The sequence below is a fragment of the Sciurus carolinensis genome, chromosome 4, assembly GCF_902686445.1.
Source record: "Sciurus carolinensis chromosome 4, mSciCar1.2, whole genome shotgun sequence".
Lineage (NCBI taxonomy): Eukaryota > Metazoa > Chordata > Mammalia > Rodentia > Sciuridae > Sciurus > Sciurus carolinensis.
The window spans coordinates 160,370,854-160,395,814 of record NC_062216.1 but is presented as its reverse complement, the minus strand read 5'-3'; the positions used below and the strand labels follow the sequence as shown (position 1 = coordinate 160,395,814).

General features: G+C 37.5%; 1 protein-coding gene and 1 long non-coding RNA gene across 3 annotated transcripts in view; one reads left to right on the top strand and one right to left on the bottom strand.

Annotated features, from left to right (window-relative positions):
• Washc4 (WASH complex subunit 4) overlaps nucleotides 1–13,751 on the bottom strand; it is a 55,554-nt gene extending 41,803 nt beyond the window's left edge. Inside the window, exons 1-9 of one of the 2 annotated variants that reach the window (XM_047549883.1) lie at nucleotides 13,627–13,751; nucleotides 10,436–10,575; nucleotides 7,037–7,090; nucleotides 6,878–6,943; nucleotides 6,088–6,133; nucleotides 5,385–5,452; nucleotides 2,337–2,419; nucleotides 921–963; nucleotides 392–495 (exon numbers count right to left, since the gene is read on the bottom strand). In XM_047549883.1, the coding sequence (XP_047405839.1) occupies nucleotides 392–495; nucleotides 921–963; nucleotides 2,337–2,419; nucleotides 5,385–5,452; nucleotides 6,088–6,133; nucleotides 6,878–6,943; nucleotides 7,037–7,090; nucleotides 10,436–10,575; nucleotides 13,627–13,687 (665 nt within the window). In that variant the 5' untranslated portion in view covers nucleotides 13,688–13,751. Of the gene's footprint in view, nucleotides 1–391; nucleotides 508–920; nucleotides 964–2,336; nucleotides 2,420–5,384; nucleotides 5,453–6,087; nucleotides 6,134–6,877; nucleotides 6,944–7,036; nucleotides 7,091–10,435; nucleotides 10,576–13,626 lie in introns of those variants that run through there. The other variant, XM_047549884.1, reaches the window with a different exon arrangement.
• A 106-nt stretch (nucleotides 13,752–13,857) lies between these two features.
• Nucleotides 13,858–16,976, top strand: LOC124983554 (uncharacterized). The gene is made up of 3 exons (XR_007108463.1): nucleotides 13,858–13,980; nucleotides 14,567–14,652; nucleotides 15,760–16,976. It is a non-coding gene; the product is annotated as an uncharacterized LOC124983554 (long non-coding RNA).
• The last annotated feature ends 7,985 nt before the right edge of the window (nucleotides 16,977–24,961 follow it).

Genomic DNA, 24,961 nt, shown 5'->3' with positions numbered 1-24,961 from the left:
AATCAGAGTTCTAAGGCAGGTAAATTAACATTCAAATATTCTTTAAGAATGAAGATGCTTGCCACGCACAGTGATGCACACCTTTAATCCCAGTGGCTCAGGAGGCTAAGGCAGGAGAACTGAAAGTTCAAAGCCAGCCTCAGCAACATAGTGAGGACCTGAGCAACTTAGCAAGGATCTGAGCAACTTAGCGAGATCCTGTCTCAAAATAAAAAATTTTAAAAAAGGATGCGGCTCAGTGTTAAGTGCCCCTGGGTTCAATCCCTGGGACAAAAAGAAAAAAGAAGATGCTTTATATAGGTTTATCATACTTTCAAACAAATCCAACTGAAATTATAGAACTGTCTTCATAAAAGTAAGAGAACAGTTAAAATTATTTTAATTGATGTACCTTTTGTACATAGTCCAGTGGTCTTTCAGTGTGATATGATTATCAATAATTTCATCCAGCGTGAGCAAAACTGTCAGCAGTTCTCCCAAATGCTCATACATAGTCTGTCAAAAAACCTTTAATGATTATCATTTAGTCACTAGTTAGAAATTAAATCTCATGTAGATTTTTAAAGTAAAACATATTTGGGCTAAGTACTGAATCAGTTAACACAAGTGAGTGTATCAGTTTGTTAAGCTACAGGTTTAATTCTCAAATGGGACTATCAGTCTTAAATAGAGAACAATTTGCACAATATTTCTTCCTTCATTGTGACGCTGCAGATTTATTTCACTGATCAAAGAGACTATGAAGAATCTGTATTGGGTCACTACCAGGAAAACCAAGAGTTACACTGATAGTAATGCCACATAAACTACACAAGTGAAAAGAGAATACGAAAAAAAAAAAAAAAATCCTCTAGAATCTTGGTATAATTGTTATACTTCCCAATCACACATACTCTAAAGTAAAACATAGTAAAAATTACCTGAAAATGAACTCCAGTTGTCTCTATAATTTTGGGTGCAATCCTATAATAAAATAATACTCAAGTTAAAGAAAACTGCTTTTTTAAATTCACAGTTCATTCTTATTTCAAAGAATATACACATAAGCAAAAGCTCTTAGAATTTCAATATGTATTCATCTTAAGGCTTCAGTGATTAAAATTTAAGAGATCTAAGAAATTACTACCATCTTCTCTCCTAAGAAAGGAACTGACCTGTGTATTCAGACTGTGCTATCCCTCCTACTGACAGGAAGGGACATGACAACATAAGGCCCATGAATAATCTTAGCCATTTAAACCTAAAGGACATACCCTGGAATAAAGACAGAGAAATAATAAAACTGATACTTGTATTTTTATAACTATTAGAATACCTCAATTACCAACAAGAATCTTTGTATCCTACCCGAACTGATATTTGGAAACTAGTCTTCTACTCAGTCAGATTGATTTCTTAGTTCTTATCCTATTGAAAAACACACTTTTAAGATTATACTAAAGTTAAAAGCCACAGAAAAATTTGATTTCACTTCCTTCCTAAATACCCAATTTACTTAACAATAGTTTATGATAGTACTTGTATGTTAAAATACATACAGATATTTTATATAACACATTTTTAAAATAAAGAGAAAATTCAAATTAATTTCCTTCTTCAGGGGCAGGGGTGGAGCTGGGGAGACACTGGAAAGGGGAGCTATACTGTCACTCTCTCCTGCCATAAGAATAACTTCAGTGAAAAGCCAGAACAAAAAATACCTGAGAAATGCATCAGAATGAGGAATAGTAAATACATTCTATCCATATATGAAGAGTTAAGATACGGAGGACACATTTAGAACAATGTTTAAGTATAAAGAATTAATCAAATGGTAGATATTATTTTGTGGTAGTAAGAACAGCAAAGGCTCTAGGAAAACTTGATCATTTTTCTTAATTTAGGATAGTGGTCCCTAAACTTGGAAGATTATAGAACTACAAAATTTTTTCAGGGTAGATTCCTCAGCAACCCTTCTCAGGATTCCATGTTTTAAGAAAAAAAGTCTCATGAGTCAGGAAACCATTAACGTAGATAAGACAGGAAAAAAGAGAGAGAACATGGCACATGAATTAATTCCATAGTAGCTTTTTTCTATATGGTGAAATTTCTTCTAAGATTTTTTTTTTTCCCCTTTTGGTCGACATGCTCATTCAGACATAACGGGGTCATGTACTATGGTAGAAATTGTGTCCTATTAACCTATACAATATATGCATCAAGTAGCACTTAAAATATCGTTAGCATTCAAAGAATGACGAATAAATAAGTGAACAAAAACTATTTCAGGTATTTAGTTTTAAAAAATTTCCTGTATCTCTAATATAAAAGCAAAAAACATATCTAAAATCCATTACTTGTTACTGATATAGAGGGCAGCCAACTGGTGGACTACATTCATCACCACTTCATAGCACCTCGTAACAAAACAAGACAGTTCCTGAAATGATAAGTTGAGTATGTGTTACAAAGTTGCCTTTTAAATGTCACCTTTTGTACTAATTTTTATGGTAAAGAATCTTTGAAAAACATTCATTTTCCAGTAAAATCTCCAGTTACCCACAAGTCAAATAACTTAAGCATTCCTCAAGCAGTCAATTAATTCATTTCCTGTATCCCAGGTCATTCCTAGTTCTGTTCCCACTGCATTTCATTCATACTTCTATTTTAAGTCTAATGGTTTTAGCTATTCGTTAGCTTCTAAATGGGACTCAGTCTTTCTCTGAATTATCTATTGCCTAGCATGGTAGCTAACATTTGATTACTGCTCAACAATTTCTGTGCTATTAAGTGAATAAATGAACATCTGAATAAATCAAAGAGCTCAAAGGCTGCCAGTTTTAGAAAACAGGAGGATTTCCCTAGAAATCACTCAAATATTAAAGTACCTTTAATCATCTATAAGTGGGCCTGGCACACAGTTAGTGAAATATCAATTATCCCAGGGGTATACTTGTCATTAAATAACAAATTCATGTCTACTGTATCTCAGACCTTCTGAAAATTTGTTTTTAGATGCTCTCAACTTTTAAACCTACAGAAACAGTGTGTATATAAAATATTTAAAATCTGATTAAATTTAAAACTATTTTAAATCTTAAGCTCTATGAGAGCAATATTTTTTGTTGGTTTTATGTGCTAGTGTATCGTCAGCACCAAGAGTAGTTGTATGAACATCATATAGTGTACTTACACAAATCAACACAGCTATAACACCAGTAGGCAATATAATGTTATGAGAACACTGTTGTAAATTCAGTCCAATGTTGACCAAAACGGTGAAATGGCACATGACTGTATGTGCGATTATTTAAAAATGCAACTTTTTTTAGAAAAATGTATGAACACAAAAGAGTTTAAAGAATAGAAAATGATAAATCAAGAAAATGCCAACTACAACAAAGTTAAGGCAGCAATATTACTATCAGACAAAACAGACTTTATTAGCATTACTGTAGCTAATTACCACACAGGTTGAATGTCCTTTATCTGAAATGCTTGGAACCAGAAGTGTTTCAGATTTCTGCTTTTGCTGGAATACTTGAGAATATTTGCACATACATGAGACATCCAGGGGATAGGAACCAAATCTAAACATGAAATTCATTTATGTTTCATATACACCTTATACACATAGCCTGCAGGCAATTTGATACAGTATTTTTATTAATCTAGGTTGTGGTATTTTCCACTTGTGATGTCACATCAATGCTCAAGTGGCTTCAGACTTGGGAGCATTTCAGCTTTAGTATTTTTGGACTGAAGATTCTCAACCTGTGTAAGTAATATATATTTACACAATTATATATTACATAACTATTATAGCTTAAAAAGAGTCAACTCATAACTATGAAAGATTAAATTTATCAGGAACCATTAACAATTCTAAACTTGTATGCACAGGATAAACCATCTGCAAATTAAGAAATGCAAAATTTTATAAAACTAAGGGAAGAAAGGACACATTCACTGAAACCCTGCAAACTTTATTTTTTTAGTCACTTTCCTATCCAGAAGACTTCCTGTTAGATTCTGCCAATAAGAGACTAGGAGGCAGGAAGAGGACATGCTTTCAATTTTTTTGCTATTTTTAACAAGATACCTACACAGGAGCATTTCATCCCAACAATGGCAGTTTGCATCAGGGTCCAGCTTCTTTCAGCACTTCAAATCTAACCTCAAACCTCTCTCAAGGTACCAGCACAGGTAGGGCCACATCCTCAAGAGTATGAGCCCCAATTCCACATGGTTACTTCAAGCTCCTAAATTCTGGAAAACCCAACTTTTCCCTTTTGTTCCCTGAATGTAGAGGTGATATCTGCTTCCTTTGGATTACCTGTTTCATTTTTTCAGCCCTCTAATTCCAGTGTAACCCATTCTTTATATTAAATCCCCTCTTTAAAAAAATTATTATTATTATGTATATTTAAGGTATACAACATGATGTGGGATCTATATAAATAGTAAAATGGTTATCATAGTGGAGCAAATTAACATGTCCATCATCTCACATACTAATGTGTTTTTTGACAAATGCAGCTAAAATCTACTCGTTTAGAATTCCGTATACAATTTTATTGCTTATTGTCCCCAAGTTGTACATTAGATTTCTAGACTTCTTGCTACATATCTGCCATTTTGTAACCTCTGACCTACATCTTTTGAAGTACCTTCTGTGATTTGTTTTCTAGACAGGACCCTGAATAACACATACCATATTACCAACAAAATGCTTTCAATTAGGTCAAGTAGACAATCCCCCAAAAAGTTATAAAGATATAAAAGATTTGAATCATATATTAGCATGCCCAATTTGATAAAACCTATCAAATCTTATATCCAACTATCTGAAGGGAGGTGGAAATATGGGTATTTTTCTCTTTAGTTCCAATTTTTGTTTTTTTTTTACTTTGTGCATTATTGTATGCTCTCCCACTGGAGTAACAAGGGAACAGAAATTGTTTTAAGCTTTTGATATAATCAAGTCAAAAGATATGAAATCATTAAAACTTCAGTGATGTAAAGCATATCTAAATTGAAAATCCCATTCGAAGCAAAAAGTGCTGCTGTTTTTAACAATATCATCACTCCTCATCCAACAGCTTAAGCCTCACCATTTATAACTTTTCCAGATGTAATTTATCTTCTTCCACAAGGTACAAATTTGAAGTTACTTTAGAAGGATGATAAATCATCCATAAACAAAATTATGCAAATAAACTGATTTTGATACCTCATTCCTTTAAAAGTGCCTGGAAATCTTTTAGAAGTTCTCTCTTAAACTACAATCTAATGCTTATTAAGTGTTTCACATAGTACATATCCTTAGCATGTGAATGTTTCAGAACTTTCTAAATTTCTTTTAAAAGAAAAAGCACTCCTATCCAGAAGTAAAAATCACTTACCTGTAAGAATGAGATAAATCTCCCCATCTGAATTTGGCAATCACCTTCCACCATGCTGGAATCTGTAGCTTTAAAGGGCAACGTAAAAAATTATATTTCAATTTTTTCACTTGAACTCAATCAACACCAAAAAAGTAATTTTTTAAATTAGGACATCTAATCCACTCAGCATTTGCTTTATTTTTTTTTCTTCGGTTTTTAAATCCATGTAACACTAAAACAAAGAATTTTCACTAAAGAGAAAAATGAGACATTAGTCATATAATTAAAAGTAACCATCTGCTTCACTATTAAATGAATTCAAGAAAAATTCCCATCTATTTATAGAACTTTTTGGGAAGTGTGTTTTGTTTGGTACTAGGGACTGAACCAAAGGGTGCTTTACCACAAGCTATATCCCCAGTCCTTTTTCCTTTTAATTTTGAGATAGGATCTTGCTAAGTTGCTGAGGCTGACCTCAAATTTGTGCTCTTCCTGCCTCAGCTTCTGGTGGAGTAACAAGCATGCACTACTATGCTTTATAACTTAAGAAAACACCACAAATCAGTTTTAGAGAATGCCCTTGTTTAACCAAACAAATAAACCAACAAAAAACTGGAAAGCTTATTTTCTCACACTAACACATTATATAATCATATTCTCTTAACATTCTATTCATTTCAATCTCATTACCATATTACTATTTTGAAACTTTAAAACTTACCTCCTTCTCCATAAAACAAGAGCCCATTGTAAAACTTAGTTTCAGCCTGTTTAAAAAAATAATTTTAAAGGTTGTTTTATTTTCAAATTTCTAGGCTTTCTCATTTATACTTAACAACAGAGGACTACAACATCATTTACAGATTTATTTTTAAATTTCAAAAGCTGGTTCTAGTTAAATTCAATTTTTCTTAAGATTAACAAATACATTACTGATACTCAATACTATATCCTGATTTCTATGGCCTTATCTCATCTGACCACCCTCACTGTCCCACTAATTCACTGACAGCAACCACAGTGTCAAAGAGGGAGAGGGAAAAAGAGATGACACTTAACCAAGTTCTACCAGAGTGTCCATGGCTCTTGGGTAAGAAAACACAAAACTAAATAGGTATTAAAGGTTCAAAGTTTTTTGGTTTTTTTTTTTTTTGTAATCAGTTATATTTATCTAGCCACTAGAAATGACAGGTAACCCCAACTTAGGAGGTATCCAGATCTGGGTTGAAACTGTTAAGATGCAAGACATTAGACAAGTGACATCCTTAAGCCTCAGTTTCTTATATTCCTCACCTACCTCCCTGAGTCATTATAAGGATTAACTGTGTTTGGCACACAGGAAGTACTCAATGATGTTACAACTATTAGTATTTTACTATTAGTATTATTAGTATTACTGTTATTTCAAATAATTCATTTAATATTCAATATTTATTGCACACCACACATATATAAGCACTTTTTGCCTCTGAACGTTCTGGTTTTAAAGTTTTAGGAATACAAATAATTACCTCATATTTTAATTTCTTGATTTCACAACAAAGTGCAGCATAAACTGTGATGACTTTGTTTAAGACCTAGTTTCACGAGTGAAAAGAAAATAAACGGTAAATTTTAACTGATAATAAAATTATCTTTTAAAATACGTTTTAAGGTTTAGGACTTTGTACCTTGTTTTCAGTCTTTATGAGTTCCAAAAGGGAAGACTGTTCATAAGGCAAAAGCTATAGAAACAAAGGAAAAGAACATTTCTTTTTAATCTGAAAAAAAATCGACTGAAAATTTGAAATACATGAATTGAGAATAGCTATACTATTTAAAATTTGTGTTAGACCCTGTACTCAGCACTAGCACCCAACGAATTAGTTTGTTCAAAACAATCTCAAAAGAGAAAATAAGAAAAAATAATAAGCTCAAGAAGGAAAATAAACAAGCTCAAGAAGAAATGACCCAATATGACACCACTATGCTGAGAGACTCAAGCTGTGCTCTGGGACATAAGGTAGTTGATTATAAATGCAGTGCAAGAAAATGCTAGGTAAAAAGATGATACTAATCAATAAATTCTATTAAATATGAACATGGGAAAAGATAACCATCATTTTGGAATTCATTATGCAGGCATACATTTAGTAAGATATGGTCTGAGATGTAGCTTAGTGGTAGAGCGCTTGCCTAGCATGTGTGAGGCTCTGGGTTCAATCTCCAGCACCAAAGAGAGAAGAAAAGAATTTAGTAAGATGTCAATATTATAACTAAAAGGGTCAAGGAAGTTATCATGAGGAACAGAACAAAGAAGAAAAAATATCATCTTTTCTTGTATAAATCAAAGGGCAGAAACACTTAAATACAGTCTTGGGTTCACTTTTCCAGGACCAGCTCCCACTCTACCTCTTTCATAAAACCGTCCTATAATCATCATCTATAAATGACGTCTTCAAGTGAAATTTCAGATTTTTCTTTTGGTAATATAATAACGATTAAGTATTTATGTAGGTAAATAACCTTGCTCATTAGGCTGGAATTTCTGTTTTCAGAAATTCTGCCAGATTTTGTGATTCTACCAAAGTACTACTACTTTTGTACAGTTAGAAAGATGAAACAATTGCCCAATAATGGAATTAAAAAGAAAGTAACAGTGGGCAGGAAGGTTTCATATGACAATAAAATTTAAGAGATTAGAATGCTTCTGTAGGGGAAGATAAATGCTAAGAGATTATTTCATCCTTTTACAAAATTTGAGAGTTGAGACAAACACCAGGGTTTATAATGGTAACTAAGAGGCTCTTCAAGCCCAAGAGCAAGTCTTAAAAAAAAAAACAATGTTTTACTAAAAAAATACAGAAACTCATTACCCTTAGAGATAATATAGGTTAACAATGGCAATTTCCTAGTGGAATTCCTGTAAGTTACATACAATGATTCTGATAGCTATGTCAAAGAACAAAAACCAGACAGCAATACATTTAGGTGAAAGATTTTTAAAGGAAAACTATGCTTATCCAGTCAACAAGACAGAAAAGTTTAAAGTAATTTCAGTTTACAAAAACATAAAACATTAGGCAGTTTAGAGTAGTGGATAAGGCACCAGCTCTACAGCTATAACTGCCTTTTATTGATTTCTCATTTAATTAAATTCACTTCTTTGAGTAAGCTGCTTAACTTTTCCATGCCTTCATTTTTCATTTGCAGATAAAGATGATATTATATCTACATTACAGCCTTGTGGTGGGAGTTTAAAAGTCAATACTTGTCCTACGATACAGGAAAAATTGGATAAAAAATCCAATTTAAAAATGGGCAAGGGTCAGACACACAGGTGAGCACCTGTAGTCCCAGCTACTTGGGATGGGAGGCTGAGATAGGAGAAAAATGAGCCCAAGAATTTGAGGCCAGCCTGGACAACAAAGCAAGACTCTGCCACCTCCTTCCACATCCAAAAAAGAAAGGGTTGAGGATCTGCCCAGACATTTCTCCGAAGATATACAATTGGCCAATAGCACAGGAAAAAAAAATGCTCAACATCATTAGACATAAGAGAAATTCAAGTCAAAACCACAATACGGAGCTGGGGATGTGGCTCACTGGTAGAACGCTCGCCTGGCGTGTGTGAGGCCCTGGGTTAGATCCTCAGCACCAAATAAAAAATAAAAGTACCTTGTCCACCTATAACTAAAACAAAATATTTTTAAAATTTTTTTTAAATCACAATAAGATACCACTTCACTCTCAATAGTATGGCTATAATAACAGAAAAAAGAAAATATCAAGTGTTGACAATGATATGGAGAAACTGGAACCCTCATATATTGCTGGGAGGAATATAAAACAGTATGGTCACATTAGGAAAAAGTCTAACAGATCCTCAGAAAGTTAAATATAGATACCATATGACCCAGCAATTGCACTGAGGTTTATATATTCAAGAGATATGAAAACATGTCTACACAAAAACTTGTACGCAAATGCTCACAGCAGCATTATTTTGAAACTCTGTTCCAAAAGGGAAAACCCCGAATATCTATTAACTGAATAGATAAATATGCTGTATTTGCATTTCATACAAAGGGCTATTATTCAGCAATAAAAAGAAATAAAGTACGGACATGCTCATAAGTCTTGAAAACATGGTAAGCGAAAGAAGTCAGACACAAAGGACCACATATTTTATGTTTTCATTTATATGAAATGTCCAAAAGGGACAAATCCATAAAGAAATAAAGTAAACTGATTAGTGGTAGCCTAGGGCTAGTAGATATTGGTGTAGCACAGCAGGAGCAGGGGTGACTAATAGGTACAAGATTTTTGGGGGTGGTAAAAAAGTTCTAATATTGATAATGGTGATGTTGCACAATTCTGTAAATATACAAGAAAAAATTTACTGAATTATACAATTTAAATGGGTGTATTTTATGATATGCAAATTACATCTCAAGAAAGCTATCATTAACAAAAATGCAACATGTGACTTAGAACAGTATGCAGTACATAAGTGCCCAATGAATATCAGATATTATGTGGAAAAGACCAGTTTTAAAGACAGAACAAGATAGAGTGATCTCAAATGTAACAGAGTAAGAGTAACATATACACTAAAGAATTATTCCTATATCAATATCTCCAATAACACACAAAGAAACTTTTTTGAAAATGATGGAAATATTCTGTATCTTGATTCAGAAACAAGTTACATGGGCATAGGTGTTGGCAAAGTTCATTGAACGGTATCCTTAAAAATCAGTGCTCTTCACTGTATGTAAAATAACCCCAATAAGAACAAACAAACAAAGCCTAAATAGTCTATACAGCACTCTACTTTTTTAGTGATGAAAAACAATGACTAAGTCCGAAAGTTGGAGTTTGTGCCATTCTTTGACATCAAGTATCATTCTTTCAAAAAACATTTTAAAATACCTATCTAACTTAGAGAAAAGAAAGTTAACAAATCTCTCTAATTTCTTTTTACTCTTAAAGATTTCAAATAAAATATATTTTCTAGTTTAAAACTAAAGTTTTTAAGATATACTATGTCCTGAAAATATATACATAATAATCAAACCAAATCAAACCTTTAATGCTATAGGATCAAGATTGAAATCCCAAACATCTCCAATTGAATCATCCAGTGCATCCTCGATTCTTCTCAATTGAGATGTATATTCCTCAAGAAATTTTCCATAATTCTTAAGTTGGACTTCAGCATGAATTTCTAAATTTAATTTTAAAACAGTATGTTATAACCACAAGTAATGAATTACAGAACACTTACTTCAAATAACCTCAGAAGTAACAGCAAAGCATTGTTAATTATTACTTTAGAATGTCTGGATTTCTTGAAAATAAAGTTTCAAAGTTAAACAGTAATTCAGTCTTCAACTTTCTCCAAATAAATAAAACAATTTTAAAAGCAGTGACCCATTTACCCAGAACTTCTAACCAATCTGAAAAATGCCTCTGACAACTCAATGTCTTGATTCTGTTTCAGTCAGAAACAACTCTACTTAAAAATGTAAATATTCACAATTTGGCCTAAAGCAGGTACAAAGGGGATATGGCTCAGTTGTAGAGGGCTGGCCTAGCATGCCCAAGGATCTGGGTTCAATTCCCAGCACCACAAAAATAAACAAGTGGTTGGTTGGGCTGGTAACTAGAGCCAGGGACAGCATACCTGTAAACCCAGCAGCTCGGGAGGCTGAGGCAGGAGGATCACAAGCTAAAAGCCAGTCCCAACAACTTAGCAAGACCCTGTCTCAAAATAAAAAATAAAAAGGACTAGGGATGTGGCTCAGTGGTTAAGTACTCCTGGGTTCAATCCAAGTACCAAAAAAAAAAAAAAAACTTCTTGTTACAGAAGCAATATTTTTAAATGATAATTTAAAGAATATTTTTCTCATAATGCCTAAAGATTTACCATGTTTTATAATTTGTTACATTATTTAACTATCAAATAAAGTTGGGAAAGCCAGTAAAGCCAGTACAAAATATTGTGCTGGTATTTACAGAATTTACACAACACTGGAGTCACTGGAATAAACAGGATTTTAAAAATGCCTATTCATCAAAATTAATGAAAGTAACTATTTCATTCTATACATAGGAATTCATTACTTATTCCCAAAGGCAGCAAATTTAAGTTTCTTTTATTGATGTGTATAACTTTATTCAACCTTTGTTTCCTAAAAAAAGAAAAATTTTCTTTTAAAATTAGTAATATGGGGGGTTAGGGATATAACTCAGTTGGCAGAGTGCTTGCCTTGCATGCACAAAGCTCTTCGTTCAAATTCCAGCACCACACACATACACACACACACATACACACAAAATTACCAATAATTTTTAGGGATTGTAGCTCAGTTGTAGAATGCTTGCCTAGTACATGTGAGGCACTGAGTTTGGACCCCAGCACCACATAAAAATAAATGAAGATACTGTGTTTATCTACAAAAATAAAAAAATTAAATTAGCACTCTGAAGCAACTCTGAGATAAAGTGTGTTCTGACTCATGCTGTATTAAAGATTTACCTTCCTATTCTCCCTTAGTTTGCAACTCATGATCTGAATCAGGAGAATCAATTTAGCTCAATAAGGTTTCTATCTCATCATAGCATTAATCTTGCTGATTTTAGAAAACATTTAGTCTAGACATGATTCCCAGTCCAAAATTCAATGAGAACCTGGCACAGGTAAGTTTTCTCCTTCCTACAGCTAACATAAAAACTAAGTGCACAGGACCCCAAACTTACATTTTATTCTCAAGTTATATAGGAAAGAATCAAGCTCCATTTGACCCAGTAAATGAATTTCTAAAGACAGTGCTAGAAAAACAGACCAATAAATCACTCCTTTACTTTGGGACTTCATGAGGCAGAAAAGTACAAAAAACCCATAACAACAATGAGGTTTCTTACCAATAATGAATAGCAGAAAAATCGGTAAAAGTACACAGATTTGATCCAAGAATCACATACTCATACTCATTCTACAGAATTCTAAACCCCGTGTAACAGTCATCCTTCCGTGTCTTATCTTTGTACCCCTAACAGCAACTAGAGTGTAGAAAATGTCTGTTGAGTGAATCAGATTATTCCACTTCATGTTGGAATCATTTCAAAACCCAATAACATATCTTCATTCCATATTTTTTTGAAGATACTAAAATAGGAAATCTTTGTCCACAAAACACCATACATGACAACCCACTTCTCAGTTTATAGCAATAAACACCAAAGACCTGGCACTAAAAATTATTCAAGGTGTTTGTCAATACCTCCAAGATTATTTTATGCTGCATAAGAGTAAATGTCTTAAAGTTTTGTGAAAAACTGCAAACAACGCTGGATGTAGTTTACCCATCTTTGAGAACTGAATAATCTCAAATTCACAGAAGTTTGTTTCTCCTTGTAAAATCAGACAAAATTCAACTATAATTTTTAAAAATGATTTTCCAGTTTTGGGGCGAACTGCGTTAAAAAAATTCAAACCACATGCCCCAATATTTCTTATGCAGATAATATCAGCAAAGATAAACAGATTGTCAACTTGCATTAATCTCAAGTAATTTCACTAAGATAATTAGTTTGGGCTCTACGTTTTGCCAAAAGAAACTGTTAGGCTTTCCTTTTTTGTTTATTGAATTCTAAGTTTAAAAATCAGCCGATTCGATTTTATGAAGCAACATTTGAAGCTCTGTTGTAATTTTTGAAAGCTTTTATAGCTGCAGCGGAAGACTGGCCATCCCTGAAAAAAAATACGAGTTAACATAAAGGACCTGGAAGGGGGTAAAATTATATTCGCGTTATTTTCCACCGCGTGAAGAGCTGTTTTCTCGCTATCTTCTACGGCTCTAAGTACGTGAACCCAAACTTCCAAAAGTTGGTTTGAGGAAAAGACGAAAAACAGGAAACCGAAACAGGAACCCAAGCAGGAGCCTCTGCTCGAAGTGCACGCTCCGCGAACCCGACCAGGTCCCCGCCAGGCCGGCCGGGGGCCTCCTGGGCGCGCCCGCCCGCGGCCCCGGCCGCAGAGCCCACCGCCGCCAGCCCGCGCACGCCGAGCCCTGCTGGCCGACCCGCCGTGCGGGGGCCCCGACCCGGACAGTCAAGTCCGAGGGCGCGTCCCTCTGGCACCCCGGGGTGGCCAGGGTCCGGGACTCGACGGCTGCACGGTGCCCCTACGCAGAGCCCTCCCGCAGGAGCGCCGCCAGGGCTGTGGCGGGCCGCAGAGTGGCCGCCCGCAGCCCGCGCCCAGACGCTCCCTTACTTTGTGAGCCGTCGTCAACGCGGTCAAACTCCCAGTCAGGGGACAGAGTTTCCACCGCCATCACCCCGACGCCTCCCACAGACACAGCCCCAACCAGCCCGGGCGGCGGAGCCGGCCTCGCCCCAGCGGCTGTCACGGCACGTGACTTCCGGTCTCGGCCCCGCCCCCGCGCGCGAGGGCCAGCCAGGCTCGCGGCCCCTGCGGCCGCGGGGGCCGCTGGGAAAGCGAGTCCTCCGCCGCGGACGGACGCGGTCGCCATGGCGGCGGCGGCGGCTGCTCCGCGGGCTTCGTGGGTCCTGGAGGGGGGCCTTGCCACCCTAGCTCCCCGACCCCGCGCCACAGGGGCGCCTGCAGGTTCGCCCTGCTGTCTCACGGCTGTTTTTAACACCTGGGGGGTTGCTGCTCAGTCTAACCTAGAGAGGGTGGAAGGGAAGGCGGGGGCGCTCCCCAGGAAGGCGTGGTCCCGGGGAGGGACGCGGCCCCGCCGCCGCTCCAAGAAGCGCAGCTGTCCAGCGCCTTTCCTGTCGCCGCCAGCGGAGTTCCTGCGCTGCCCCGCACGTCAGAAACCTCTGTGGGAGAGGAGGAATTGCCTTACGATTGCCCTAACGGGCATCTCCCTACTTACCTGCCACTTACTCGCTCTCCTGCCGGTGCTTTTAAGAACGCGGAGCAGGCTCTTCCCCGAATAGGGATTTGGGTTACCCCCAGTTTCTGTGTTTATCCAGATATTTGCTCATGATGGTTTACTGCAGCGTGACTTTTAATAGGAACCGATCTAAAAGTCCCTCAGAAGGGAATAATAACAGAAAACGATATAGCCGCTCTATGAATGACTAAAGAGCTTTTAAAAGAAATGAAGTAGATCCGTAATGGTAAGAAAAACCAACAGGAGGCAGGTGCAAAATAATGCATATTTATGGTTGCATTTGTATTTTTTAAGTTATGTAAACATGCATCTGTCTTTGCAAATTCATGGGAGGAGAAATCACACAGAAGAGGAGAGGGACTCCTAAAAAGTATGTGTTGGTGAGTAGAAAGTTTTAGAGTTTTGTTGTGTCTATATTTACAAAGGAGAATTTATTAAGGTGTTTTTTTTTACGTAACGTTGTAAAGTACCAAAAGTAAGTAATCAATGTCCAGTGCTCTTCTCTCCCCCCCCCCCACCGCCTTACTGGTCATTGAATTCAGGGGCACCCTACCACTGAGCTACATCCCCAGTTCTTTTTATTTTTTTATTTTGAGACGGGGTCTTACTGAGTTAACCCAGGCTGGCCTCAAACTTACCATCTTCCTGTCCCAGCTTTACAAGTAACTGGAGTTACAGCCATGCACCACAGCACCCAGCTGGAATATTCTCTTGAAGAGCTTGTCCTGGACATTATTGTTTGGATATGGTTTGAGCACAGGCCTCCAAGTTTTCATGTGTTGAAGTTGGCTCTCCATCCTGAGGTATTAAGAAGGTGGAAATGTGTGACTGGGGGTGTAGCTCAGTGGTACAGTCAGCAGGAGGTCCTGGGTTCTATCCCCAGCACCATGGAGATATCAAGGTAAAAATTTATCCAACTATAGTATTAAAGGGTAGTCTTTGAGAGATGATTAAAGATATAAGGTTATTAGATTGAAGTTTCCATGATTGAATTCTGGTGGCTGTATAAGAAGAGGGAGAGATGGGCTGGGGAGATAGCTTAGCTGGTAGAGTGCTTGCCTAGCAAGCACAAGGCCCTGAGTTCGATCCCCAGTACCGCAAAAAAAGAAAAAGAAAAAAAAAAAAAATGCCTGTCCCTTGTCTCTTTCTATGTGATAACCCTGAACCATCTTAGGACTCCTGTCAGCAGGCAGGCCATTAGTACATGCAACCCCTTGCACTTGGGCCATAATTCTGACCCAAAATAAATCTCTTTATTTAAAAAATCCAGCTTCAGGTATTTTGTTGCAGTAATGAAAAACAAATACAGAGAACACAAATTTGCAGTGAATCAAATATTTATTGAGTGCTCACTGTACTTAAACATAGAGACTATAAAACAGACAATAAAGATTGATTCATGCTCCTTTGATACTTGTGGTATTAGTGCTTAGTGGCCATTTTATTTATTTTTGATTTTTACTTTTTTTTTTTTTTTTTTGATACAGGGATCCCATTCGCTGTGTTGCCTAGGCTGGTCTTGAACTAGTGGACTCAACTGATCTCCCACCTCAGCCCCTTCAGTAGCTGGGATTACAGGCATACATCACCATGCCTAGCTTCTGACAAACTTGTTTCCGATTACTTTTTGAGTGATCCTGAAATCTGCTTTACTGGATTTTTTCACATCTACATTAATCACCATAATTAATCTCCCAATAGTTTATTGTGATAAACTGAAGTTACAAGTAAGAGCAATTTGAATCTGCAGATACACTAATCTATTAATAAGTTAGCATTGAGAGGTAGTATCAAGTAATAATTGTGGAAGAGAGAAGGCTAAGCCTGCTCTGAGTCACTCCTTGTTGTATGGAACAGTGGTGCCTAGTCCTGAATTAGTCCACTGTATAAAGCGTTTGACCCAAGCTACTCCATTTTGAATGAAACTGCTAAAGCAGAATGATTTGGTAATTTGTCTGAGCAAACAGATAACCACCAGATGGTGGACATGTAGAATTCCTCAAGAAGAATGACCTCCAACAACTGCAGCATGATCATAAGGCACAAACTGGAATTGTGCTAATAAATAATGACCACTTGTGAACTTACCAAATTAAATCAGAAACACATGGATGCATAGGCATCTCAAACCCGTATCAGAGAAACAGGCCCCTGAGTTTATCAGTCTCGCCAGAAGTAATCCCCTCAGCTGAAACACGTAAAAGGAGGAGCACCCAAAAAGGTGATGGGTGGTGGGCAGACCAGCCAGTGAACTACTCAGGAGGTCAACAGGTGACAAACTCCCAACTCTGTTCTTAGGACTTCAGCTCAGCAGGGGGGAGGCAGCCCACTTCACAACTGCCTGCCCTCTGGACCTTGGCCTAGAGTAAATTCAGCACCCTGGTAGTCCTGAACCCTGAGCAAGTGCTTCAGCTGGATTCTAATCTGACCTTGCAGTGAGTCTTCTGTAGTTATATCTGCTCCTGCCTTCACTTTCCATGGGGTGTCTTGAAACGCTGAGGCCATGCTTAACTCTTCCTTAGCCTTTCTGTAAATTGTGTAAAGTATGATGTGTGACTTGAGTGTTATAAACATTAGTAATTAAGACTGAAATGGAATGGAAGAAATTGTGATCACCTTAGTCATGACACCAAGTGAACCATGAGTATTTTCAGGAAATTGAAACCAATGAAGTTGATGTAGCCTGTAAATTTATTATTATTCAATAAATCCTGACACTGTAGAAAGACACACTTGTGTCCAGTCTATGTTAATGGCATAGCTTGCTCAGGACAATATTTAAAAGCACAGTTTTTACACCCTAATTGCTTAAGTCCAAATCTAAGCATTGCCTTTTAGTAGTCATGTGATATTAGACCAGCAACTTAACCTCTGCCTCAATTTCCTGATCTTTAAAATGAGAATAAAAATAGAAAATGCCTCCTAGGATTATTGTAAGCACTAAGTTAATCTTGGGGTACTTAGAACAATACTGTTTTAGCTATTTTGCTGCTGTGACTATGAGATCTGACTAAAACAATTTTAGGGGAGGAATAGTTTATTCAGGGGTTCACGGTCTCAGAGGTCTCAATCCATAGAAGGCCAGCTCCGTTCGTTGGGGTGCAAGGTAAGGCAGAACATCATGAAAGAAGAGTATGGCAGAGGGAAGCAGCTCACATGGTGATCAGGAAGCAGAAAGAGGTCTCCACTGGCCAGATACAAATACATATCCCAAAGCCACACCCCAATTCCCACCTCCTCCAGCCACACCCTACCACTTCAGTTACCACTCAGTAATCCCAATCAGGGGAGAAACTCACTGATTGGGTTAAGGCTCTTACAACCCAGTCATTTCTCCTATGAACCTTCTTGCATTATCTCACACGTGAGCTTTTGGGGAACACCTCACATCCAAACCATAACAAATACCAACCACACACTGTAGAGAATTTGCTATTATGAAACAATATGGACTTTTTTCAAAAATCTTAGGGATTGCTTGCTTTGAATTTAAATATCTTTAACCAAATTCCCAAGCCTAGAATTTCAAATACGTTCAAAAATTGCAAGTTAGATACTAAATATAAAAGTGCATTCACTAACTGAAAAATGCTATCTGAAAGTTATTTTAACTATTTCTTAGACCTAGTCTACAGAAGACAAAAAAAATCATTTTGAGAAATTAAACATCTTTCTCTATACTACTCTTCACTCACACAGTATTTTCTGCAAGGCAGGTTTGGAGATAGAAGGGGAAACATTTTTCATCGACAGTATTGTGCTATTTTGAGAGCTTCTAAGAGTTTTAGAATGGCTGCCCACAGGAGCGCCTGCTGCCAGCTCCCAGTAATCCTGCCTTTAACCTACAGGTACTTATACCCACTCATTAAGTGCTAGCTCATTCCATAGCAATTTTTAAATATATGATATAAATAAGGTTTTATTGAACTTGTTTTTAATACATCCAACAATGTAAAATCTGTGGTAATAACTCCTGAAGACATCTCACCTAGTGATTTGTCAAAGTCCTGTGTATACCTGTCAAAAAGATTCCTAAAATGTTCATTTTTTTTTTTTTTTTTTTTTTTTTTTTTAGCAAATAATCTCTCACCTAGACAGTGACATAACCTGTGACAGACCTTCTCTCTCCATTACCCACATCCCTTGGGTATTCACATTCTCAAAACCTATCCAGTTCAGCTGGGCACAGTGGCACATGCCTTTGATCCTAGCAGCACAGGAGGCTGAGGCAGAAGGATTGCAAGTTCAAAGCCAGCTTCAGCAACTTAGGCCCTAAGCAACTTACTGAGAACCGGTCTCTAAATAAAAATATGAAAAGGGCTGGGGGTGTGGCTCAGTGGTTAAGTGCCCTGGGGTTCAATCCAGTCATACCCCACTTCCAGCTTTTTCCCTGGATTCCCGTTGCCTCTGCATGGAGTTTACACTTCATAGAATGCAATACAAGGTTTCTTCCAGTCTGCCCTTTGACTTAGGGACCTGAGGATTCCTGTACTGGTTGCATCACCAGTGATTGTGGGATGTTGTAGGTTACTATTATATGTGATTCTCTGAATTCCAGATTGGACTGGGAGTTCCTGTCCTGTGCTTCCACAGTATCTGCCACTTGGAAATTATCTGTCGATGCAGCTGTCTGCCCTAATAGGGTGTGCATTAGTTTCCTTTTGCTGCTTAAATTGTCACAAACTTAGTGACTTAAAACACATTTATTGTATTTGATTTCTGGAGGTTAGAAATCGAAAATCAGTCTCACCAGGTTAAAGTTAAGTGTCTTCCTGGACATTCTGCTGGGACACTCTGTATCTTTGCCCTTCTAACTGCCATGTGTGACTCAAACCTTTTCCTTCTGCACCACATCTCCTGCTATTGATTGATTCCTGCCTTCCTTTTATGAAGACCTTTGTGATTACATTGAGCTTGCCCAGATAATCCAGTTTAATCTCCATATCTCAAAAATTATCACTTCTACAAAGTCCCTCCAAACATATTCTGAGGTTCTGGAGCTCAGGATGTGAACCTCTCTGAGAGCTGTTATTTAGCTTCACACAGGCCATAAATTCTTTGACATCAGGGACCATAATTTATTCCCTCATTGTACAGTCCCTGATGTCTGAGATATTAAAAACTGTACTTATCAACCATTCTAGATGTAAGAACTTCTTAAAATTTCTGAGTTTATTTTAAAAATGTATTTTTCAAGGCTGGGGGTGTAGCTCTGGTAGAGTGGCAGGCCCTGGTTTTGATCCCCAACTCCACAAATAAATAAAAATAGATAAATAATATATTTTTCAAAATTGACTACCCTATTGACTCAAGTAACCCCCATTTTAAAATAACTATAAATATAAGGAATCAAGAACTCTGAAGTCTTTTCTGGCAATTCCAATATCTGGAGTTCCTGTGGGTCTGTTTTCTGTTGTCTGGTGGTGTTCGGTTTTCTTTTTCTCTTGGTTTTCCATCATTTGTTCTTTTTGTAAATGTTTCCCTCTTTTTAAAAAAATATTTTTAGTTGTAGATGGACACAATACCTTTATTTTATTTATTTATTTATTTTTATGCAGTGCTGAGAAATCAAACCCAGTGCCTCAAAAGGCTTGAGGATGTGGCTCAGTGGTTAAGTGCTCCTTGGGGTCAATCCCCAGTACCAAAAAAAAAAAAAAAAAAAAAAAGGAAAGTTTGGATTTCTGCTTCCAGCCATGATCAATTAACAAGGATTGAACTTAATCTGCCTAAACAACAGGAAGGTTGGAAAATACACAGTGCATATGAAAAATATATTAAACTAGACATGCTATTTCAGAAATTTGGAAACAGGCAGCACTCTCTATTCTCTAAGAAGTGTAACAAATGAGGTGATCTCTAAAATATCCCCAGATTTCTACCTGAAAGCAATTTGGGGACCAAGAGCATAATAGGAATCCAAAGAGTGTAAAACCTTGCTGAGTTAAGGTCAGAGACTGAACTGGAATTGCTGGAAAGTTCACAGAAACTAAATTTAGAAATCAGTGCAGACTAAAGTCTCTGCAGACCACCAGGTTACCAGTGTATAGAATGAGACTCCACAGAGATCAGAAAACAGCAACAGAGACTTGAAAACTGTACAATTCTCAAAACTCATGAAGAATGAGGAAAGGACTAGATGGAGTGAGAGTTCTCCATGATCATCAGGGCAACCTTTGGAACCTCCCCAGGGGGTCACCGCTTAGTAATAGGACTGACCTGTCCCTGGAATGAAAACTACTCTAGATTTATCCTAGTAAAGCTCTAAAAATTGAACTATAGAAATGAGGCTGACCTACGAGTAACTTAATTGCCTGCCAGAACAAAACCCAAGAATCTTTACAAGAAACCAAATCCAGGCACTCAACAGTGTAAGGTTCAAATATCTAATACCCAATTAAAAGTTATGAAACATACTAAAAAGCAGTGACCTATAACTAGGAAGAAAATTAGGTAATAGACAAATTAGAGGGATGACAGAATTTGCAGACAAGGATGTTAAAAGTGTGATCATAATTATGTTTCAATTCTTAAAACATAAATGTAGAACTTTTAGAAATGAAAATGAAAGATTCACTGAATGAGATTTGCAGCAGATTAGACCCAAAAGAAAATCCCAGTAAATTTGTGGTGGGGAAGGTGTGCCAAAAAATCAGTGATCTTCAGGACAGTATCAAGTGCTATGCTGTACGTATTATTACGTATTATTGAGAACTCAGAAGAGGAGTACAGGAAAATATCTGAAGAAACAATGACTAAAATGTTTGCAAATAAATATGAAGCTAACAAATTCACATGCTAAGTATAGCAATGAACCCCAAATAAGATAAACACAGACACACAGGGGCTCAAAAAAACACATGATACAATGAAAACCAGTTATGAAAGAAAAACAATAAAGCAAGAAAAAGGGAGACACAATGTGTACAGAAGAGCAGAAATAAGAATTACAGACTCCTGGGTGGAGTGACACATGCCTGTAATTCCGGCAACTGGGAAGGCTGAGGCCAAAGGACGCAAGTTTGAAACCAGCCTGGATAACTGAGGGAGACCCTGCTCAAAAAATGCAAATGACTGGGCTGTGGCTCAGTGGTTAAAGTGCCCCTGGGTCCAATACCTAGTGGGGACAGGGATGGACTTAGAGACTTTCCATCAGGAACTGTGCAAGGTAGATGACTGACCTAAAATCTTAAAGTGCTCAAAGGAAATGAGAAGGACACGTGAGGTGGCACATGCTTATAATTCAGCTACTGGAGGTGAAGGTGGGGGTGGGGCTGATGCACAGGATGGAAAGTTCAAGGCCATTTTGGCCATCTTAGTGAGAAATGAAAAGAGCTGGGCAAACGAAAAGTAACTCACTGGTGGAGCACTTGCCTAGCAGGTGAGAGGTCCTCTGAGCCCCCAGTGTTGGGGGACAGGGAGACAAATGCTCCTGTCATTTTGTATCCAGCTGAAATGAACTTTAAAAGTGAAGGTGAGCCCAGCACAGTGGCCCACACCTGTAATCCCTGTGGCTCAGGAGGCTGAGGCAGGAGGAGCATGATTTCAAAGCCAGCCTCAGTATCTTAGCGAGGCCCTAAGCAATTTAGCGAGATCTTGTCTCTAAATAAAATAGTTAAAAAGGGGGCTGGGGATGTGGTTCAGTAGTTAAGCATCCCTGGGTTCAATCCCCTGATACCAAAAAAAAAGGTAGTAGGTGGGGCTGGGGATATGGCTCAGTGGTTAAGATTTAAAACCAAACCACACTAATAATTACATTGAATGCAAAATTTTCTAAACACTTTAACTAGAAAGCAAAGACAGACTAGTTTTAAAAAGAAGAAGGAAGTCAGGCATGGTGGCTCATGCCTATAATCCCAGCAGTTTGGGAGGCTGAGGCAGAAGATTGTGAGTTCAAAACCAGCCTCAGCAAAAGCAAGATTTTAAGCAACTCAGTGAGACCCCATCTCTAAATAAAATACAAAATAGGGCTGGGGATGTGATTCAGTCATTGAGTGCCCTGACTTCAATCCCTGGTACCGCAAAAAATAAAATAGAAAAGGAAATTCAGCAATGTTTTAAATATAAAGACATTAAAAACAAAAATATAGCAAACCATGTGCAATGCTGACTCTAATTATAAGAAAATTGTAGTGGTTACACTAATATACAAAGAAGAGTCCCAAACAAAGAATATTACCTCTGATAGAGGGACTTGTCACACAGACAAAGGGATTAAAATTAATCAAAAAGACATGACAATCCTAAATATGTATACTTCCCAATAATAGAAATCTAAAATATATAAAATATGACAAAATAGAAATAGATATATTTACAATTATAGTTGGAGATTTTAACACTCCTCTCTCACTACTTATACAAATAAAATATAGAAGAATATCAAAGAATTGAAGACTACTCTAGATCATCTTGTCTTGAGATTTGTAAAATGCTCCCCCCAAGAACAGCAAAATAAACATTTCTTTGATGTACAAGAACTTATTCAGCAAGATGAGTCATTTGGTAGGTCATAAAGCAAATTTCTAGAAATTTCAGTAGATAAAAAAATTATAGTAATATTCTCTAGCCAATTTTATCTTATTATTATATAAAATTATGTTAGAAATCAATAAGAAAAGCATCCTCAAATCCATGGAAAACCTGAAGTATGTACACAAATCTCAAGGGCATCATACTGAATGAAAAAAAAAATCTCGAAAATTTATACACTATACAATTTCATTAATTTGACATTCTCAAAAAGATAGTCTTAAAAATGTATATAGTATGTGATTCTATTGATTTGACATTCCCCAAAACATAAGTTATAGTGACAGAAAAGATGAATGATTTTCAGGATTAAGGGGTGGCTCTTGTATGTGGCTACAGAGAGATAGGGCAAGGAACTTTTTCAGAGAGAAGAAAATGGATCTGTTCTATATTCTGATCATGGTGTTCCTTATACAAATCTGTACATATGTTACTACTCAGAACTGTATACCAAAAGTAAAGTTGATTTGACTATGTCAATTTCAAAACATCTAGCATAGGGCTGATGCTATAGTGTGGCACAGTTGGGAGGTGGTAGAACCTTTAAGAGGTGGGACCTGGTAGGGAGTTTAAGGTCACTGGGGTATGCCCTTGAAGGGTATTGTGGAACCCTATCCCCTTCCTTTTCTAGTCTCTTTTGCATCCCAGTCACGGGGTGAAGGGCTTTGCTGTAGCATGTGCTCCTGACATAATATACTGCCCTGCCACAAGCCCAAAAGCAACAGGCCATCCAACTATGAACCAAAACCTCCCAAACTGTGAGTCAAAGTAAACCTCGTCTATTTATAAGTTGATAATCTTAGGTGTTTATTATGACGGAAAACTAACTCAGTCGGCCTTCCTGTGCATCTGGCTTTAGGATTCAAATGACGCTCACTGTTTGGGATTTTCACTGTCTCTTTTCTATATCTTCCACATTTTTGGCTACATTCTTTAGACTCCATATGGTAGTCCTTTGGCAGCTCCAGGCACATGTCATCACAATAACTAAATCTAGCCTAACAGAGAAAAAAAGCACACTTAACTGATAAGTCCCAGAATTAAGTCTTGCCAGTATTGATTAGCCTTTCAGGGGACTTGTGCACACTTTGCAACTAATCCTTGCAATTGAAAAGATGGAAGGAATGTGCCTATTGGCTTAGTTTAGGTCACGTGCTTCCCCCTGGATGGAGTGGTTGAAGGGAGAGGTAACTTCATAGGAACCACTTGACCTGAGAGTGAAGGAGAAGCAGATCCTTAGATGAAAACCAGGGGACTATTGTCACCGAAGTGTAAATGGTTCAGATGGTGAGTGGTAAAAGCAATACATGGTGATTACACCACCCAGTCACTTGGTCATTTGCAGTCAAGCAGATCAGTTACTATTTGCCAGATATTGAAACAAAAATTTATCAGAGTAGGATGATTTTTAAAAAATCATTTCAAAATTCCTTTTAGGGGCTGGGGATGTTACTCTGTGGTAGAGTACTTGCCTCGTATGCATAAGGTCCTTGATTTGATCCCTGTCACCACAGGACTCATGTATAAGGTCCTTGATTTGATCCCTGTGGTGAAGATCTGTCAGCAGGCAAATTCGAGGTCATCATCTTATGCAGTGTGTATGTATGTGTGTGTGTGTGTGTGTGTGTGTGTGTGTGTGTGTGTCAGTTCTGGGAATAAGAGCCCAGAAACTCACATTCTAGGTGTTTTAGTCAACTTTTTCGCTGCTGTGACTACAAGGATCTGACCAGAACAATTTTAGGAGAGGAAAATTTATTCAGGGGCTCATGGTTTCAGAGGTCTCAGTCCATAGAAGTCTGGCTCCATTCCTTGGGACTTGAGGTGAGGCCAGACATCATGTTGGAAGTGTGTGGCAGAGGGAACCAGCTCACATGGTGTTCAGGAAGCAGAGAGAGATTCCACTCACCAGATACAAATATATACCAGAGCCACATCCCAATTCCCACCTCCTCCAGCCACACCCTACCACTTCAGTTCCCACTCAGTTAATCCCGATCAGGGGATTAAATCCTTGTTTAGGTTAAGATTGTTTAGGTTAAGATCATTTCTTTTCTGAACCTTCTTGCACTGTCTCACACGTGAGCTTTTGGGGGACACCTCACATCCAAACCATAACACTAGGCAAGCACTCCACCCCTGAGTTACATCTCCAGCCTATAA